This window comes from Denticeps clupeoides, chromosome 8 (genome assembly GCF_900700375.1).
Source record: "Denticeps clupeoides chromosome 8, fDenClu1.1, whole genome shotgun sequence".
Taxonomy (NCBI): domain Eukaryota; kingdom Metazoa; phylum Chordata; class Actinopteri; order Clupeiformes; family Denticipitidae; genus Denticeps; species Denticeps clupeoides.
This window is the reverse complement of record NC_041714.1, coordinates 444,308-466,289: the sequence shown is the minus strand read 5'-3', so window position 1 is coordinate 466,289 and position 21,982 is coordinate 444,308. Positions and strand designations below refer to the sequence as shown.

General features: G+C 40.5%; 1 protein-coding gene across 1 annotated transcript in view; it reads left to right on the top strand.

Annotated features, from left to right (window-relative positions):
• The window catches only part of rgs17 (regulator of G protein signaling 17), a 32,912-nt gene extending 15,394 nt beyond the window's left edge, over positions 1–17,518 (top strand). The window contains exons 4-6 of the mRNA XM_028989934.1: positions 6,062–6,136; positions 8,325–8,556; positions 11,429–17,518. Coding sequence (XP_028845767.1) covers positions 6,062–6,136; positions 8,325–8,556; positions 11,429–11,617 — 496 coding nt within the window. The 3' untranslated portion in view covers positions 11,618–17,518. The remainder of the gene's footprint in view (positions 1–6,061; positions 6,137–8,324; positions 8,557–11,428) is intronic.
• The last annotated feature ends 4,464 nt before the right edge of the window (positions 17,519–21,982 follow it).

Genomic DNA, 21,982 nt, shown 5'->3' with positions numbered 1-21,982 from the left:
TACGTCATAGCTCTATTAGAGTACATAATCAGATCTTCTAAAAGTCGAAAAGAACATAAAGCTCACCTTGTGAGAAAATTTTTGTTCAACACCGGGAACATGTATTCCACGATGTTAACTACCAGCATCAGAGAAGTCTAAACGTAATGTTTGGGCAGCATTGGAGCTCCTTCACCTTAGCAGATGCTGCTTTTTTTCTTTGCCACCCCACTGTAAAGTCCGGGAAAATACCAATTTTCTTGCCCATGTAGAGAAGAGGAAACGTTTCTTCGGCTCTACGCAGGATCTGGTTCCGGACCTGGAACAGGTTCACTCTAAAAATGAGTGGACGCGGAGGTTCGCCATCTTTTGGCCTGGGATGTAAAGTACGGTGGGTACGATCCAGTACAGGTTTCTCACCTAGTCCAAGTAGGTCCTGCAGGAATTGGATCACAAACTCTGTTGGTCGTGGGCTCTCCAGACCCTCGGGCAGTCTCACCATGCGAACATTATTCCATCTTGAGTGACATTCCAGGTCTTCACACCTCCTGGACAGGTAATCGACCTGCGCCATTAGTGTCCTAACATTACCTTGGAGCTCGGCTAGCTTACCATCATGATCGTTCATCGAACGTTTAAGATGACCAATTTTCTCTCCTTGTGCAGCCAGCCTGCCCTCAAATACTTCCAGAGCCACCGTTATCTCCCTTAGGACAGTTTTGGAAATAATGGACTCAAATTTGTCATTTCGCATTTCTTCCATCATTTACCTCATACCCAGCAACAGACTTTTGTTAGTGTCCGACGGTGGAGTAACTTCCAGCTCATATGAACCAGAAGACCCAGGTTCAAATCCCGCTTACTACCATTGTGTCCCTGAGCAAGACACTTATCCCTAAGTTGCTCCAGGGGGGACTGTTCCTGTAACTACTGATTGTACGTCGCTCTGGATAAGGCCGTCTGATAAATGCCGTAAATGTAAAATTATAACTCTAGATAATAATGTAGATAATATCACTAGGATAGCATTCTTTCACCTTATAAATATTGCAAAAATAAGAAATTTCATCTCAATGCACGATGCAGAAATGTTGGTCCATGCCTTTATTACATCAAGGTTAAATTACTGCAATGCATTACTGTCTAGATGCTCTAGTAGGTGCATGAGTAAAGTCCAGCTTGTTTAGAATGCTGCAGCCAGAGTTCTAACTAGAACTAGGAAATCCGACCACATCAATCCAGTCTTAAAATCGCTACTCATTAATTTAGGATTGACTACAAAATCCTTCTTTTGACCTATAAAGCTCGAAATGGTCTTGCCCCGCAGTACCTGAGTGAACTTTTAGTTCTTTACGACCCGCCGCGCCCCCTGCGATCAACAGGTGCAGGGTCCCTACTGGTACCCAAGGTACAGAGGGTCACAGCTGGGAGCAGATCCTTCTCATATAGAGCTCCGCAGTTGTGGAACAGGTTGCCAGTCAGTGTTCGGGACTCAGTGTTTAAATCTAAGCTGAAAACACATCTGTTTTCTCTGGCCTTCTGTCAAAGTCCCAGACACAGTGTCAATTATTAAGTCCACTTTATCACAGTCACCCTGTTAAGCACAGACAGTGTTAAATTCACCTTAGTTAGGCTGTCCTAGTTAGGGTGCCGGGCCACTGTTACACAAATATGCCACTATAGCCACATATTTCAGTATCAGTCGTACAAGAGACGTACTATATGTGATTTTGGGCTATATAATAAATAAATGGTTTGAATGGTTGAATGGTTTGTCTGAAATCTCTATAATATTGCATAGTGCCTGTTCTATGTCCCGCCAAGGCTCATCTAGGTGGGTAGGTTTTAACAACGCTGCAATGTGTTTAAACCTGTTTGGTAATAATTAGTAATAAAAGTTAGTTAGGTCTAATCCTCCTTTGTCCTTGCTTCTTTGCAGTGTTAATACATGGTGGTTTGTCTATCCAGAGGAATTTAGAAGTGGGGTCTAGACACCTAAACCAGTCATATCATTGTTTGCTTAGGATCATTTTAAATAAATAGTTCATTCTTGGTAAAACCATAATTTTTATTCCCATTAGTGATATGGGTTGAGATTTCCATCTTTAAAAGTGGAATGTGTTTTTATTTAATTACGTCTGAAAGGCTAGGTGAAACGTTAATACCTAAATATTTTATATTTCCAGATTGTAGAGGGATGGAATAAGAATTCTTGAAGGAACAATTAATGGGAAGGACTTTAGATTTTAAACTGTTTATTGAATTATCTGATATTCTTGAGAGAGTTTATTAATGTAATTACCTCAGTGAGACTGGTTTGTGAATACTGGAGAAAAAATAACACATCATCTGCATAAAGGCTGACTTTATGTTCCACATTTCTGCATTTAAAGCCTTAAGTGCACAGAGTGAAATGTGTCCCCTGCATTTAACCCATCACTCTTAGTGAGCAGTGGGCAGCCATGACAGGTGCCCAGGGAGCAGTGTGTGGGGACGGTGCTTTGCTCAGTGGCACCTTGGCAGGTCGGGATTTGAACCGGCAACCTTCTAATTATGGGGCAACTTCCTTAACCGCTAGGCCACCACTGCCCCTAAATGTCTGCGCATTAACAACAACATTTATTTCTTATATAGCCCAAAATGACATACAGTATGTCTCAATGGGCTTTGACAAGCCCTACAGTTGACACCCCCCACACTTGACCCTTCTGCACACAAGGAAAAACTACACACACAAAAAAACTCTAGGAGAGAGAAAAAAAGAAAGGAAGAAACCTTGGGAAGGAGTGATACAGAGAGGGACCCCCTTCCAGGGTAGAGTGAGCATGCAAATTGTGTCAGTGCAGGGTTTGTGATGATTTGTATAAGAAAGAATAAGAAAAGAAAGAAAGAAATAAAATAATAATAATAATAAGTCCTACAGTTGTAGGGTTGGAGAAGTCCAGAGTGTTGTCCAGTGTCATGGTCATACATTACATGTCCATTATGATGTTACTGGTCCATTTGAAGATCCTTGAAGCTGTAGTTGTTATGGTGTTGGTGGCTGTGGTGACCCTCTGGTTCGTTTCATGCTGGGTCATCGTTTAGCAGTTTTCCGGAACCAGGATTTATCTGCTGTCTCTTCACTGAGACTGTGTCTGAGTCTCAAAAATCAATCAAAATAAATGTGATAGGATCATTATTAAAACAATATCTGAACATTTGCCATCTTTGAACATGGTTTTGGTGGTAGTAGCCTAGTGGGTAAGACACTCGCCTATGAACCAGAAGACCCGGGTTCGAATCCCACTTACTACCATTGTGTCCCTGAGCAAGACACTTAACCCTAAGTTGCTCCAGGGAGACTGTCCCTGTAACTACTGATTGTAAGTCGCTCTGGATAAGGGCGTCTGATAAATGCTGTAAATGTAAATGTAAACATTGACTGGCAAGTTGTTCTCTAACTGCGGAGCTCTATATGAGAAGGATCTGCTCCCAGCTGTGATCTTCTGTACTTTTGGTACCAGTAGTGACCCCACACCCGTTGATTGAAAGGGGCATGGCTGGTCGTAAAGAACTAAAAGCTCAGGTATTGCGGGGCAAGACCATTTAGAGCTTTATAGGTCAAAAGTCAACCCTAAATTTGATGGGTAACCAGTGCAGTGATTGTAAGACTGGGGTGATGTTGTCAAATTTCCTAGTTCTAGTTAGAACTCTGGCTACAGCATTCTGAACAAGCTGGAGTTTACTCATGCACCTACTAGAGCATCCAGATAGTAATGTGTTGCAGTAATCTAATGTTGATGTAACCAACTTTCCTGCATCATGCATTGAAATTATATTTCTTATTTTTGCAATATTTCCAAGGTGAAAGAATGCTATCCTAGTGACATTATCTACAAGCGAATTGAATGAGGGACCTGCATTAATGATGACACCTATATTCTTTACTTCAGTACTTAGAAAGACTATCCAAAGTTATGATGTAGTCAGCCATCTTATGCCTGGCTGCTTGAGACCCAAGTACGAGAGCTTCTGTCTTATCAAGGTTTAACAGAAGAAAGTTGGTGAGCATCCACTGTCTAATGTCCTTCAGACAATTCTCTATTTTGTTCAGCTGCTGCCTCTGATCTGGCATTGCTGACAGATACAGCTGTGTGTCGTCAGCGTAGCAATAAAAGCTAATAACGTCACCTAAAAGGTAACACGTATAGGGAAAATAGTAACGGACCTAGGACAGAACCTTGTGGAACACCAAACTCTACTTTACTATGTGAAGACGAATCACCATTGATGTCCACAAACTGTTATCGGTTGGTCCAATATGATCTGAACCATTCAAAGGCTGTCCCCTTAATCCCAACAACATTCTGTAACCTTGTAAGGAGAATAGCATGATCGATAGTGTCAAACACTGCACTCAGATCAAGCAGGACAAGCAGCGAGATGCGTCCCTGATCAGAGGCCAACAGCAGGTCATTAACCACTTTAACCAGCGCTGTCTCAGTGCTATGATGAGATCTAAATCCCGATTGATATACTTCATGGATGTTTTTACTGTCTAGGTATGCGCTCAGCTGCTGGGCTACGAATTTTACTAAGATTTTTGATATAAACAGAAGGTTGGATATCGGTCTATAATTTGAAAGCTGACTGCGATCAAGATCAGGCTTTTTAATCAGGGGTCTAATGACTGCTACCTTGAATGAACTTGGTACGTGGCCGGTGCTGAGCGACGAGTTAATAATTTTGAGGATAGGATTTATAATATCGGGCGCTACTTGTTTAAAGAACCTTGTAGGAAGTGGATCCAAAGCGCAAGTACATTGATTGGTCAATGAGATTAGTTTAATTAGTTCATGCTCTTTAATAAGGTTGAAGCATTCTAATCGGTGGTCAGCTATTTGAAGAGTATTTTCCATAGAAATATCGACAGAGCTGTTTGTTGTGCTTTTAATCTTATCTCTATTCGTGACTATTTTAGTATTAAAGAAATTCATAAAATCGTCGCTACCATGGAATCCGTGATTATTTTTGTTTTTGTCTATTAACGAGGAGAGATATGTCGATCGAGCTGCACTAAGAGCCTTCTTATAGTAAACTAGGCTCTCCTTCCACGATATTCAGAATACGTTTAATTTACTTCTACGCCATTTACGTTCTAATTTCCGTGCGGTCTTCTTAAGCAAGCGCGTGTGATCATTATACCAAGGAATTAAGTTTTTATCTCTTACTATCTTCCTTTTGAGGGGAGCGACATTATCTAACGTACTACGCAGTGTTAATTCTAGACATTTGGTCGCTTGGTCAAGTTCAGCAGGGTCTGACCGTGAGTTTATCAGTGTTGAGAAATCTGGTTGAGTATTAATAGACAGGTCAAAATAGATTTAGGTGATCATATCTACAGGCTTTATAAATGCGTAGACCACATATTTTGTTTATATTATATGATTTTGTTTATATTATATGATTCAAGGCGTTATGCGATATAAGGATAACCCAAGACAATTATATTGTGAAATATAGTAGTAGATGGAAAAACTCTGCATCAGTTCTCAATATCGGTGAGCACTTAGTAACCCAAAGACTGGAAGCTGAATCTATCTCCAGGATAACTGTCCCTATAACTACTTATTGTAAGTTGTTCTGCAAAAGGGCGCATGATAAATGTCGTAAATGTAAATATATAATTTTAATAGTTGTCAGTATCAGAGTAATTAATCGAATTCTACTAAACAATTTATGCCAGTGACAAAAATGACCTAAAAGGAAATTATTTATCCAGTAAAATTAGAGACACAATAAAATCACTGTACTTTTTTACTTTTGATACTTAAGTACATTTGAAGGCAAATACATTTGTACTCTTACTCAACTGGAAATTTAATTTGAATTTAATTTTAATTTTATTGGACTAAAATTTTACTTTAATTCAATTACATGGTTTGTGTACTTTGTCCACTGAACTCCAAGCTCTTGTCAGGACATCTTAAATCTATAGAAGAGTATTCACCAGTAGGGGGTCAAAGAATGAAGAGTTGTTGGTGAGGCAACCCTTTAACCATTCAACCAAATGTTAACAAATGTTAACTTTTTATTTTAGGAGTGAAGACAGAGTGGAGCACCCTGAGCGACCGTCATGCACAAAAATGGACAGCATTGAAGCAGCAGAGGAGTTGTAAGTTGTAAATGTGTGTCAGCACAGCTATTTCCAGAGAAGCACAGCTAAATTCTGGATATACAAGATTTATTGTTTGACAACAGTCAAATGATTAAATTTTTTTACAATTTTTTGCACACTTTGCAATGATTTAATCATTGCAAATGACAAGTACATGTCTTTGTGTGTATGCACATGCGCCCTATGTTAGAGCATGATTTAGATTAGATGCCAATTAGAGCATGAGATTATTTGACAGTTTCAGCTGTAAATCTGAAACAGCTGTTTACTCAGAGGATTTTAAGGCTGTAGGGAATTAAGGTGGATGTTCACTTCCTCTAGAGGATGTTGTTGGATCTAAAAATATCTAACAAGCACACTTAAATAACTATGGAATAGGGCTGCACAATTTATCAAGTTGTAATCACGATTATGATTTTGGTTGCCACAATCAAATCAAGTTGATTGTCGCCGATATTTACATTTAAATAACCAACCACCAGGGCGGTGAACGGAAGCATACAGTGTGTGCAACTTCAAATTGTGACAGAGTGAGACAGCTGCGCGCGCACCTGCAAGAAAGTATCCCTTATTTGGGGTTGAAAAAGTTGGCAACCCTAATAGATATATACACCATAGATATATACACTAGATGTCGCATTCAGCCTCTCAGCATGTGTCAATAAAGTCATATTTGAATGGTCTTCCAAGCTCATTCAATCACGCTGCTCTGACGGTATTAACAAAAAATCCCAAACTTTTAATAACAAGTGAACACAGAATCAATGCATGACATTTTATAAGTAAGATTTTATTTTATCATCTTGTATGTTATGAAATTGTGTGTCAACAAATAATCTGTCAGCATCTGACTTCCCACCCCCAGCCCATAGGAAAGGCACAGCTTCTGTTCTAACACACTTAGTTCATTGTCTATAGTTCTTGACAAAAAGGGTTACATTTACATTTACAGGATTTATCAGACGACCTTATCCAGAGCGACTTACAATCAGTAGTTACAGGGGACAGTCCCCCTGGAGCAATTTAGGGTTAAGTGTCAGGGACACAATGGTAGTAAGTGGGATTTGAACCTGGGTCTTCTAGTTCAAAGGCGAGTGTGTTACCCACTAGGCTACTACCACCCTACTTTGGGAAGAACATGATACATGTAACAGCGTTATTTAATTTAATTACAAATTAAGTTTAATGGTAATTTGTTGTGTTACTCTAGCCAACGTAATTAAATTGGTTACTTATTGAAATATTAATGGTTTAAATTTTAGTTACATTTTAATGTTGTGCACAAAACCATGTTCAGATGTTGCTGTATCCTGTCCCCTAAAGCAATCACTACTAGGCTAAATCAGTGGGTGTTTCTCGACTGATCTGATGAATGTGGCACAGCTTTGTCTGTTTATCAGAATTTTTTTTGGAGATATGAGTGCCAAAGAAGAGCTGTTGACCATTTTACTATTAAAAGAACACACCAGAGGTGAAGATATTTTCCACACTTTTATGTAATTTGTTTCCCCCAGGAAAGACCACAACTAATAGTGCTGCAGCAATGGTTTTCATCACTATTGCTGCCTGAAAAGATTTCCTGAAGATTTCCTGAAACTTTTCAATATGAAAATGCACAGCATATCCTTAGCTTGATCCTGATGGATCTTAACTTCTTAGTGAGCTCAATTTGAAGCTGCAGGGTAAGGTGAAGCATATAATCAACACGGTCAGTTCTGTAACAATTCTGTGTTCCGTGACAATAGGGTAACTTGTAATTGTAACAAATTACATTTACAGAGAATTACATAACACCGTTGACAAATTTATACAGTGTATGGACCTGCTCTGTCTATAGTAATTTTTTTTCCCCAAATAAACAGGTAAATAGATGTTCATCTTTCATAATAAATATTTTTTAAAAATCAGCATTTTCATAGTTAGTTGCCTTTGGTCATCTCTTAAGACAGAAAATGTTGACTGGCTGTTTTTTATCTGCAAAAATCTGAAAGCCTTGTTTACTTACTGTTTGTTTAAAATAGAAAGTGCCATACAAATGTGTTTTACTGAAAATAATGAATAATCGTGATTATCATTAGCATGGAATCATAATCACACACATAGGCTTCTGGTCTTACCAACCGCAGCCAATAGTGGAGCAAGCTTTGCTTTGTGTGTCATGGCTTCTTTACTCCTCTCTCTCTAGGCACCCTACTCTGGATGAGGTTGTCTCCTGGGGACGTAGCTTTGAGGTTTTGATGCGTTCCTCTGAAGGCCGAGCCATTTTCCGTGAATTCTTGCGGTCTGAGTACAGTGAAGAGAACCTATTGTTCTGGATTGCCTGTGAAGACTTAAAACAGGAAGCCAACCCATCAGTAATCGATGAGAAAGCCAGGAACATCTATGAAGACTATGTATCCATCCTTTCACCAAAAGAAGTAGGATTTGCTCTGTTTTTTGTGATTTTTTGTCATAATCAGACAGTTTCAAGAGCTCTATATAGAAAAAAAAAACATTTTGTAGCGTTCTGTCCCTGATCATATGATAACCAGTCCAATGTGGAAGTAATGACATCTCAGCTTCACCAGCTGAAAAAAGTGAAGTGATTGTCATTGCGAAACACAGCACATGGTGCACACAATAAAAATGTGTCCTCTTCTTTTAAACCATAACCCTTGGTGAGCAGTGGGCAGCCATGAAAGTTGCCAGGGGAGTAGTGTGTGTTGATGGTGGCACCTCAGTGGCACCTCACAGTTAAATAAAGAGCTTATTTTCAGGTAGATTAATGCCTTGGAAGTCTGGCATACGGATCTTAATAGATCTGTGTAATATATTAGGACTACTAAATACTGCTGCAGATACAAATGCAATGTGCTAAATTAATCATTGAAGAACAATACTCTTGACCAAAGGATGTGACCGTAGGAAGTGTGACAAGGAGGGGTCGGATGCAGGTGCAAATGCAGAAGCAACACAAGGAAGCCTCACGGATACACAATAGATGGAAGACAAAGACATACTGATAAGGGTTGGTACATATAGCAGAGCTAAGGAAGTGCAGGACAGGTGAGGAAAATAATGAACCTAATCTTGACACGCCACTGAAGCAAAACAGGAACTGAGTCAGTGAGGTGGTGGCCAGTCCAAGTCCCTAGCAGTGAACTTCTAACGAGATGACTTAGCATGAAATGAGGATCCACTCACAAGCACTCCTACATGATCCAGTTATGTCCTGTTCGACCTGTTTATTGTAGAGAAATGTTCTACTTTTCTCCTGTAGAGAAACCTGTACAGTATTTAAACTTTAGTTTTAGTTAGTATAGTTTGTTTAGTGTGTATATACATATATATTTTTCTTTTATGATTGCACTATGGGGGGGTCTGTGTGAAACATTATTTCAATACACGGTATACTGTGTATTCTGTTGTACTGACAATAAACCAATCTTGAATCATGAATCAGAGCCTAGACCAGGTGGCAGATGAAGTGGCTAAATCAAGTGTCTGCCATTTCTGTACAATCAACTCCCTGTGCTATACATCAAGTACAGCGCAGTGGTTTATTAATACCCAACCAGATTTATCATGTCTGATCAACTCATCGTCAGACCCCGCTTAACTCTACCAAGCGACCAAATGCTTACAATTAACACTGCGTACTACGCTAGATAATGTTGCTCCCCTCAAAAAAAAGGAAGATAGTCAGAGATAAAAATGTAATACCTTGGTATAATAATCACACGCTCTCACTTAATAAATTCGCCCGGAAATTAGAACGTAAATGGCGTTGAAGTAAATTGAACATATTCTGAATAGAATGGAAGGACAGCCTCCTTAACAAGAACAAAAATAATCACAGATTCCTGTTTAATACTGTAGCCAAACTAACCAAGATTAAGACAGACACTACTATCACTCAATATCATCATAGTAGCAATGATTTTATGAACTTCTTTAATACTAAAATTGTTAAGAATAGAGATAAGCATTAAAAAACAGCTTTGTCGATATTTCTACGGAAGATAATCTTCAAATAGCAGACCACCGATTACAACGCTTCAACCCTCTTAAAGAGCCTGAATTAATTAAACTAATTTCATCGTCAAATCAATGTACTTGTGTATGAGATCCGTTTCCTCCAAGTTTCCTTAAACAATTAGCTCAGGCTGTTATAAATCCTATCCTTAAAACTATTAATTAATCACTTAGGACCGGTCACGTATTAAGTAGCTACATATTTCTGTAACAGTTGTACAATACCATCGTCTGTCTGTCTCTTTGTTTTCTCTGAGGCACTGAATGAAGCGCCCATACCACCTCCAGAGTCAAGTGAAGAGACCACCAGATCCTAGTACCTAGCAGTGAACTGCTAACGAGATGACTTAGCATGAAATGAGGATCACCACAGCCACCATCTTAACAGCTTGAGCTTCAGGGATATTTAAATGGACCAGTAGCATTATAATGGACATGCAATGTACACCATGACACTAGACTACTCTGCACTGTCCAGTACCTCTAAACATGGACAGATGCTCTATACTGCACTTTGGGCTTTTCCACCTCTACAACTGTAAGACTTTTTCTCTTCTTGGGCAAATTATCACAAACCCTGCTCTGACACCAATTGCAGGCTCACTCTACCCTGGAAGGGGGTCCCTATCTGTATCACTCCTTCCCAAGGTTTCTTCCATTCTTTTTTTTCTCTCTCCTAGAGTTTTTTTGTGTGGAGTTTTTCCTTGTGTGCAGAAGGGTCAAGTGTGGGGGGTGTCAACTGTAGGGCCTGTCATAACCCATCAAGACATACTGTATGTGATTATGGGCTATATAAGAAATAAATGTTGTTGTTGTAGCGGGTAAGGTAGCTGTCCTGATCAGTGAGGTCCCCTTGATCAAGGTACCATCCCCACATACTTCTCCCCGGACGCCTTTCATGGCTGCCCACTGCTCACGAAGAGGATGGTTTAAATGCAGAGACCAAATTTCGTTGTGTGTCAGCGTGCACCATTTTCACTTTCACATAAGAATCTTGAGGTGCTGCTGTACCATATAAAATTGCCATTTAAATTTTCATAGAACAACAAAAATTTGATAAATGTAGAGATTCTTATTTCTTAAATTTCTTTTAAAAATGCTTACGTTTACATTAATTTTATTTATATTCATAAATGTATGTCTGTCTCTATGTGCACTTGTTTAATGTCTTGTATGTCAGGTGTAGCATAAGCAGTATCCTTCAGGATTAATAAAGTTTTCTGCTTCAGATTTTTTCTTATGATTCACCTTTATGATGACACTTGTGTCTTCCAGGTCAGCCTGGACTCTCGTGTGCGGGACGGCATCAACCAGAACCTGGCTGAGCCCAGTCAGCTGATGTACGAGGATGCCCAGTTGCAGATCTACACACTCATGCACCGAGACTCCTACCCTCGGTTTCTCAACTCCTCTGTTTACAGGGACCTTGTTGACAGCAAGAGACAGTCGTTTCTGGAGACCTAAAGGCCACCAGCAAAACACACACATACACAAGGTGCCACAAATGGAAAATGGGACATTTTTCCCCGTAAGAGTGAATAGTTAAGCTATTTCAAATGCCTGCTCACAAACTGTTGACGTTCAAGTGCCGATAAGAGCTCCTCAGGCAACTGTGACAACAAGATACTAAATACACATACACTCATAGAAAACCAACAAATTCTTGATTCTTGTATTGAACTCTTCCTTCTCTCTCACCTTCCTCTCTATTTCATTCTCTCTCCATTTTCTTGCATTTTTTTACGCTTTATCATTTATGGCAGGTTTGTATTGAATCCTGTTGACTGAGTTCAAACATGGCACTTGACGCTTAAAGGCTGTGAACTTCCAGGCTTGTTGAGTCTAATGTGTACTTTTCTCTCATCGGCGCAGCAGCCCCTTGCAGGATCTCAGTGTAGGTGAAGGGAACATTTTTGGCAATTGTATTTTTCACTGAAAGAGTATTAGAACCAGAGTCTTTATTTCCCCCCCTCTGATGACGCTATACCTGGGGGAAGAATTTTTGTAAGGGCTAGTATAGTGGCTGGGCAGCTAATTGATTCACAGATGTTATTTATCACTGCAAAAATCACCACGCCTCTTGTGGAGGGGCACAGAAAGCTGCTGATTTTGGCAACAAACAACCGTTTGTTGCACTTGTACCTCCCTGTCCTTCCCAGATGGTTTTTAAAGTGAGAGAAGCACAGGCGCTCTGTGTGATGTCATCTTTGCTGGACACAAGAAGGTGAGCCTTTTGTTGTTTTGTTGGGGGAAAAAAATTATGTCTCTGACAATAAATTGCTATCCACTCAAAGCACTTGATATCGTTAGCAAGCTGTTTCTGGCATATGGTGTTTTGTGTGCCACGGAGCTGACATTATGATGCCTTGTCCTGGAAGGTCATGCTGTGTAGAATGCTTGACATTAGTGCAATGGCATTAAGGAGAAGGCGGTTGGTCAATTTTTTTTTTAAAGCTCTGAATTTTTAAACTGAGAAAGTAACACACAACTCCTCCCCTGTCGTGTTTGCCAGCATGCATTTACTGTATAATGCTCTGTAGTGTAATGACTCCTCCAGTGGAAGTCAAGCACTGACAATAACTGAAATGCAACTGTAATGGCTATTTCCTTTTTTGTGTCCCTGAAAATGATAGCTTTTTCTGCACTTTCAGTGAATGAGACACTCCAACATGAATGAATGTTGTTGGTTCTTGTGCAGATTCAGCATTCAGTGCATGGGTACTCTGTGTTTAGAAATTTCTTTTTGGTGTGTTTGTGCGTGTGTATAAAGTCACAAAACACAATGGTTGAACTGCAATTGGTGCAAGACATATTTTTAATGAGCACCTTTTCTCTATATTCAACATTAAAAAACGCCAACCAATTTACAGGTCCTTGTGCCAAAATAAGTTGCCAGTTCAGACCTCTTTGAACGTTTTTTTTAAGTGCAATCGAATCATATTTGAAAGCCCATTCTTGGTCACATTTATTATTGTACTGTATACTGGGGGGGTGTCTTTGTTAATACAAAACATGGGGTAATAGGCATTGGCAATGTAATGAAATTTAATTGAAATGCATGCATCTCTAGCTTGAATCATGTACAACCTATGTAGCTTTTCCTGGTGACAGTTGATAGCTGACCTGATGAAGGAAACATTTCTGTTGCGAGGGTTTAACTCCTGGACAATTAACCAGTGAAGTTTCTTTTCATATGATGAGCAAATTGAGTAAATGTTTATATGTATTTTAGCAGAGTCAGATGTGTCTTGCCAGTTTTATTTAGTTATATATAGAGAGAGGTTTTGCTTTTTAGATTTTAGATTATATATATCTTAAATTGATACTGATTTTATGTTATATGCTGAAGGGTTTTTTTTTTGTATGGTGGAGCAGACTTTTTTAGCCAAACCGTGAGAGACCTTCAGCTGAAATATCAGATCTTATGTGAAGAGAGAAGTGCTCGCCTTATCAATGCTGTTTCTCTTAAAAGAGTTTCATTAGGTTCCACTACCTCTCTCATGTTAATTTATTTCACATCCAGTTCTTGATGTACAGTTATACTTGAAGCCTAACACTGTAAATGATATGTGCACAGAAGGAACATACTATGTATTTGGGGTCAATGAGGAGTAGCTGTTTATTTTATTTTTTAAGTTGTATTCTGCAGAAATAGATTTTAGATATTAAGAATTCAGGAAATACACTGTTAAAGGGCTAATCTCATTTTGCCTATGCAAATATGTTAACCGTTAAACCAGTGAGAGGTGTGGGTTGTGAGACCTTTTCAGTGAAATTGGATGAAATAAGGTTTACATTGCCTTTTTGCTGATATTCGTCAATCTTGTTCAGCAAGAATATTTTTCCTTTATTTCATTTCTATATAAGTGTGTGTGTGTGTGTGTGTGTGTGTTTGTGTGTGTGTGTGTGTGTGTGTGTATATAGACAGACCGAGAGAGAAAGATATATACAGATATAGGAAGAAACATAGTATTTGCTTTCCTAAGGTTTAAATAAATTTGTGATGTCTCAAGTGTGGCATTGTGTTGACATAATCATAATACACACTCTGAAAGAATATAGAAATGGGGAAATTTTTTTTCCAGAAATGCCGGTTTAGTTGTAGGCCACAGCGCAGTAATTCACAAATTGAGTTCTATAATGCACCAATACCCAAAATATATTTTGCTTTGATACAGTTCCACATCAACTGTTTCGGTTTTTATTCACTGCAAAGGACACACGTAAACCCTATTCATGTGATTTCAAATCTGCTACATATGTTTTTCTACCTGGGTTTTGATGTGTCTGTGATAATAGCCGATTTCTTGTCTGTTTGAAGATAGTTCAGATAGTTTAAAGAAACTACAACATAGGAACATCTACCTCTAGTTTGCCCAGCAATCACCCAACATACAATCTCTACACACACTATTTCTTCGGGCTAAATGATTGGTTTTAGTTTCCTAGGACCAGGAATATTTATTTTCTACAAGATTTTTTTTTATTTCTGTGGCCAGATTTATAGAGCATTGGCTGGTTGTTCTGTTTTTTCAATGTGGTTTTAATAGTAGCTCTGATTTAAATGCAGTAAAATTGACTTGAAAACACAAAATATTTTCTACGTAAATTAATTTTGGTGATTTGATAACTAAATTCATAGGTCAACCCAGAGATTCTACATGATTTAACATTCTACACAAGTTTTTTTATTACAGCATCAATGTGTCTGGATAGCTCTTAATTTAATTCACGCTGTGAAATTGCCTTTCTAGCACAGTCCACAGCAGAGCTGGCAAATACGGCCATTTTCTTTTTGTAAAAGGATGAAAATATACACAATACTCTGCTAAAAACCACTGCTTATAAATCTTCTATGATGGGATCATATTAAAACATGTCTACAACTGAGAGCATTAACATTACTGTTTTAAATATATGATGAATTCATGTTCACATTTATTTTAGTAGAATATATGTCCCTTATTTTCTGTTAAACTGGACCAGAAGAAGTTTGTTGCCTGTGTTGAAATATGATATAATTCTTTAAACAGCCAGTGTTTTTTGCATTAAATGTGTGTGTATATTTAATATACTGGTGCTTTTTGTCCTTGCCACACCATTTTGAAGGGACATACTTGTCTTGGCATTGTTCCTCAATTTCTGGTACGGTCAGTGTTCCTGTGAAACACTGCAAAGCTGAAAAATAAAAAAAAGGTAGTTCTTAGCCAAATTCACAAAGAACCCTTTTTATGTTTAATATTACTGGTACAATCTTGCATCAGTGCATTTTTCTTCATGGGCTGCAGATGATTATGTTCAAATCATTGGATTTCTTGTTTTCTATTGAATATGAAGTGTTCGACAGCAATATCACTGTCACAATGTCATTTGCATTTGCAGAGTAATTTTCTCAGAAACATGACTCTGATGTTGTCCTTCTGAATGTCCCAGAGGTCCTCAGATGTCACAACTCTTCTGTCTTTTAGGCCTGTATGTGTATTTCTTCTGTCTGGGGGTAGTTTTAACACAGGATTTTGCAGGACAGCTACTGATACGCATTTGTGTTTATTGTCCTGAGAGTGACAGCAAGACTTTCAGCCAGAAATCCGTCTGACACTATAAATACCTCTGTCAAAACAAGTGTGTCCTAGTTGGCTGTCATTGAACTCTTCAACACTTAAAAAAAAAAACACATCTCTGCATTGGCCTGGTCATTACTGGAATCTTAATTATCCTGCATAAAGCAGGGCACTTGATAGAAAAAACTGTTGAATGATTGCTTTAGTCTCATTTTATTGATACAGGTACATTAGCCGTGTTTGCTATAAACTTGTACATGCATATATTACTCAACCTTCAATTTAAGAAAAAATTGTTTGGTGTGGCATTTAACTGAACAATATTTATTAATTTAAAATGCCAGAAAATTCTAAATGCCTTTGTAGATACCACTGAATAATGACAAAGGAGCATTTTAAGTCATATTTTATATTCCGCATGCCTTTACTAAATACAATAATTAAATTATTTATAACAAACAATACTGTATGAGTATGTATTAAAGTACTGCAATATATGCAGACAACTAGAAACAACAAAACTCTTTGGAGAGCTTAGAATTTACTTTGTTGGTAATAAATGAACACTATGTATAGTCTTGTTCCACTTAATTCTCAACTGCCTGAATGACTGAAATCCTCTTTATATTAATGAGATTACCTATATTACTGTAGGTCACTTCAGCAGATTTGAGAGATTTCGATTTTGCATGTTTCAAAAAAAAAAAAAAAAAAAGGTTATTACAGTTTTGTTTAGTTTTTGCCTTTTGTGGCAACTTATTGGTAACTGCTGATAGAAATGGAGCAAAAGCAGGTGAATTACTGAATAATTTGCTGGAAGGACCTGAATGTTTGAATTATTGACTGTGTTGGTGTGGTAGGATTGCAAAGATTTAAATAAAATAAGTCATTGCTTTCAAATAAAGTGCAACCTGGTCTGGCTTTTGATGGAGCACATTAGCATGCCTATATCTATATATTTTAATTGATATTCTGGTGACTGGTTCTGTAGCACATGCATACAGAAAGGGTGACAATCGGAAAGAAAAGGTTTGTGTGTCTCTCTCAGTACACCACCTGTAGCATATTGTCACTTAAGTTATGTGTACCATTTCAAAATGGTACAAATGTTCTTCTGTACCTACATCACAAAGATTTCTTCCTTTCTGTTTATTCGAAAGCCCTACTGCATGGTAACGATAGAATGCTAATATTCTCCACTGAGAATATGTGAGTTCTGTTGTTTCCTTTTGAGGAAGAATCAACACCAGACTCATTTCAGCCTAACTGCAAGGTTGCTGTTATTTCTACCTTCATGGAGTATGACATTTTTAAGCATAAAAATGTGTCAATCCTTCTGCTCAAACATGCCAATTATTTTCCCCGTAAAAGTCATAAACTCTTACATTAATTTATAATTTCATTTACAGAACACCATTGCAGCTTTCATAGCTATGGTAGGAATGGTTTCAAATAGAACACACACTGCATTCATACAGACCATTGCCAATGCCTCATATATAAGTGCAATGCTACACAGATTTCCATGGTCCCGATGTGCTAAAGCCACATCATTATCAGATCTGTCTTTAAGGCACTTTTCTCCTATCGCACTTTTTTACGCTCTTCAACTGTTTACTTTCTTTTAATATAAATGATTACTCTGTTTTAGAGCTCAGAATGTAAAAAATGTAAAACATTTGAAACAGTTCGTTACTAGTGGTGTTTGTTGATGAGATGTGAGGAGCCAAGTACATTAAAATAAATAAAAGTGTCCTGACTATTGTAACTGTCCTAGGAATCTTTTCTTGTACCTGAACTACTGCTGCTAGAAATTACAAATTGTAAAACATTATAATAAAAAAAATCTTTAGAGACTTTTGAAATCTGGTTTTGGTGTGTTTGTTTGAAGTGCTTATCTTAAAACCATGTGAAGGGAATCATCCTGGTTATAGTGATAGTTGTCAAGGGATGAAAATGAAAAGACAGTGTGAAGCTGGTTTGTTGGAAAGAGGAAAATCAGCCAGTCTGAGCCATTTGTAATGGCAGGATGAGTCAGTCATAGAAGCTTCAGAGGCAACAGCAACAGTAGATAAAGGTAATTATAGTGTCAGGATTGACTGCACCTGGGCTCATCACCTGTGCCCAATCCGGACAGCCAATAAAAGATTGGAACTCCCCTTCTGGAGCTCAGACATTTTCGTGGACTCGGTCATGAACTTGACTTCCGTTGGTTACAACAACATTTACAACAACATTTATTTCTTATATAGCCCAAAATCACATACAGTATGTCTCAATGGGCTTTGACAGGCCCTACAGTTGACACCCCCCACACTTGACCCTTTTGCACACAAGGAAAAACTCCACACAAAAAAAACTCTAGGAGAGAGAAAAAAAAAGAAAGGAAGAAACCTTGGGAAGGTGTGATACAGAGATGGACCCCCTTCCAGGGTAGAGTGAGCCTGCAAATGGTGTCAGTGCAGGGTTGGATATGATATAATGATAAGTCCTACGGTTGTAGGGTTGGAGAAGTCCAGGATGTATTCAGTAGATTACGTGTCCATAATGATGTTACTGGTCCATTTGAAGATCCCTGAAGCTGTAGTTGTAACGGTGGTGGTGGCTGTGGTGACCCTCTGGTTTGTTTCATGTTTTGTCCTTGTAAAGCAGTTGTCAGGAACCAGGATTTATTTGCTGGTCTGATCACTGGGATCTGCCAGTAGTCTGGGTGCTTGATTCCGTGTCTCGGAGAAAAATAAACAGAAGCAGCGGCAGACGGTTGCACTGTACGACCGATACTGAAATATGTGGTTATAATGGTATATTGGTGCTACAGTGGCCCGGTACCCTAACTAGGACAGCCTAACTGGTGAATTTAACTTTGTCTGTGTCTAACAGGGGGACTCTGTGATAAACTGGACTTTATAATTGACACTGCGTCAAAATCAAGTGAAATGAGGGTCTAGGACTTTAGCAAAAAGCCAGAGAAAACAGATAGGTTTTGAGATTGGATTTAAACACTGAGACTGTGTCTGAATCCCGGACACTGACAGGCAAGCTGTTCCACAACTGCGGAGCTCTATAGGAGAAGGATCTGCTCCCAGCTGTGACCTTCTGCACCTTTGGTACCAGTAGTGACCCCACACCCATTGATCGAAGGGGGCGTAGCGGTTCGTAAGGAACCAAAAGTTCACTCAGGTACTGTGGGGCGAGACCATTTAGAGCTTTATAGGTAAAAAGTAGGATTTTGTAGTCAATCCTAAATTTGATGGGTAACCAGGGGTGATGTGGTCAAATTTCCTGGTTCTGGTTAGAACATCTGGTTAGCAGCATTCTGTACTAGCTGGAGTTTACTCATGCACCTACTAGAGCATCCAGACAATAATGCATTGCAGTAATCTAACCTTGATGTAATAAATGCATGGACCAACTTTTCTGCATCATGCATTGAAATGATATTTCTTATTTTCGCAATATTTCTAAGGTGAAAGAATGCTATTCTAGTGACATTATCTACGTGCGAACTGAATGAGAGACCTGCATCAATGATGACACCTAGATCCTTCACTTCAATACTCGGTGAGATAGAAAGGCTATCCAGGGTTATTGTGTAGTCAGCCAGTTTATGCCTGGCTGCTTGAGGCCCGATTACAAGCGCTTCTGTCTTGTCAGGGTTTAACAGGAGAAAAATGGTGAGCATCCACTGTCTAATGTCCTTCAGACAATTCTCTATTTTGTTCAGCTGCTGCCTCTGGTCTGGCATTGCTGACAGATACAGCTGTGTGTCGTCAGCGTAGCAATGAAAGCTAATACCGTGTTTGCGGATGACGTCGCCTAAAGGTAACATGTATAGAGAAAAAAGTAACGGACCTAGGACAGAACCTTGTGGAACACCAAACTCTACTTTACTATGTGAAGACGAAACACCATTGATGTCCACAAACTGATATCGGTTGGTCAAATATGATCTGAACCATTCAAGGGCTGTTCCCTTAATCCCGATAAGAATAGCGTGATCAATAGTGTCAAACGCTGCACTCAGATCAAGCAGGACAAGCAGCGAGATGCGTCCCTGATCAGAGGCCAACAGCAGGTCATTAACCACTTTAACCAGCGCTGTCTCAGTGCTATGATGAGGTCTAAATCCTGATTGATATACTTCGTGGATATTGTTACAGTCTAGGTATGTGCTCAGCTGCTGGGCTACAACTTTTTCTAAGATTTTTGATATGAACAGAAGGTTGGATATCGGTCTATAATTTGAAAGCTGACTGCGATCAAGATCCGGCTTTTTAATCAGGGGTCTAATGACTGCTACCTTGAACGAACTTGGTACGTGGCCGGTGCTTTAATAGGGTTGAATCGTTCTAATCGGTGGTCTATTAGAAGATTATTTTCCATGGAAGTATCGGCGGAGCTATTTGTTGTGCTTTTAATCTTCTCTCTATTTGTGACAATTTTCGTATTAAAGAAATTCAGAAAATCATCGCTACTATGATTATATTGAGTGGTCGCATCCATTTCTGTCTTATTCCTGGTTAGTTTGGTTATAGTTTTAAACAGGAATCCGGGATGATCTTCGCCATGTCGAGCCAGGAACTCTGCGCTCTGCTGGCAAGGCTCCCCGTGGCCCGTCGATCGTCGCAAGGTCTGTGGGTACCCACTTCACTTCCAGGGGTGTGAGAAGCGACAACTGCGGCGTTCCTCCAGTGAGGTTAATGTGTTTATGTTTTGAGTTCTGGCAATCACCAATGCCTGCGGGCTCGTTTGTGTTTTTCCCATTGGTTTTAACTGTTTTCGACCACCGAGCCGCGTTTATTTGTGTTTATTGTTTATTTATAATAAAACCCCATTCCCAGCATGTCCCGCCTCTGCGCTTCCTTCCCCCGTCAGCTGGCGGTCGTGACAGAATGTCGGAGCTCCCCACAAAAGCGCAGAGGTAAACGGCAGAGGAGAAGAAACGCTGCGAAGGACGCAGCCCGGCGCGACAAATGCCACCCATTCTAAGAGACTTGCCACCCATTCTAATGGTGTGCTTTCTCCCCACGGCGCGGCGTCGCGTGACGATGTCACCCCCGGGAGACTTTGCGAAACCCGGAAGCGGCAATGTCAGCGGGTGAGTGGGCGGAGCGAAGACGATGGCGTCGGCAGCAGCGAGGAAGTGACGTGGGCAGCAAGCACAAACGATGCGACCCCCATGATGTCGAGCCAGGAACTCTGCGCTCTGCTGGCAAGGCTCCCCGTGGCCCGTCGATCGTCGCAAGGTCTGTGGGTACCCACTTCACTTCCAGGGGTGTGAGAAGTGACAACTGCGGCGTTCCTCCAGCGAGGAGGTGGGCAGGCTCCAGCCCGAATGGCCAGAGTACCGAATGGCTGATCGCGCCATGGGTCCAGGATGTCCGCAGGGTGCACGACCCTCGGAGTCACCAGTGGGAGGACACGGATGACGATGATGTGGATTTTCATTGGGCGGTCAGTGCCAGGATGGCTCCGCTCAGTGCACGCGTCCAAGAACGTCGCGACGTCTGTGAAGACACACGGGTACACATGGGTTCCAGGGGTACGAGGTTGACACGCTGGGCGGTCGGTGCCGGGATGGCTCTGCCCATTGCACCTGTCCAGGACGTCCCTCCCAGCAGTGTGAGGACAGCTGGTGGAAGAGGGCGACGGGAGGTCACCAGCCAGCAACTGCACTGCTGGGACTGCCTCACAGGGAATCCGTCTCTCCAGCTCCGGTCACCGACCCGCCTTCACTCTGCCCGGACATTCCCCAGCGGAATGGCAGCGCAGCACCAGCGTGCCTGCTGGAGAAGACATCCACCCCCCTCCACGCCACACACCCACCACCATCTCCAGCTACGTACCCAGCCCTGTGTGGGACATCCCAATGGTCCCGGGCCCCTTCAGTGGGGCAGCAGACGCAGATGAGATCTCCACCATCCTCGCATATCTGACTGGGTAAGCATGGGGCTGGGGCACAACCCTCTGGCAGCAGGGAGAGACAGACAAAAGGAGTTTTCGGGACTTCCTGCAGAGATTGAGGGCGGAGTTTGATTGGCCAGACCCTGAGCCAGGGATCGAACTCTGCCCCTTCACCACATCAGGATCCGGTACAAGAAAGCCCAGCACTGGAGGGCGGTGAGAAGGTCGTGCCGCCTGAGATCCTGTCTGTGCCCCCGGAGGAGGTCCCGGAGAGTCCAGAGAGGCAGCCAGAGGACCCTCTCTTCTGTCTGTCTGTGTGTGTGTGCGTGGCATTTGTGTCCGTATGTCGCCCCCACTTCCCCTC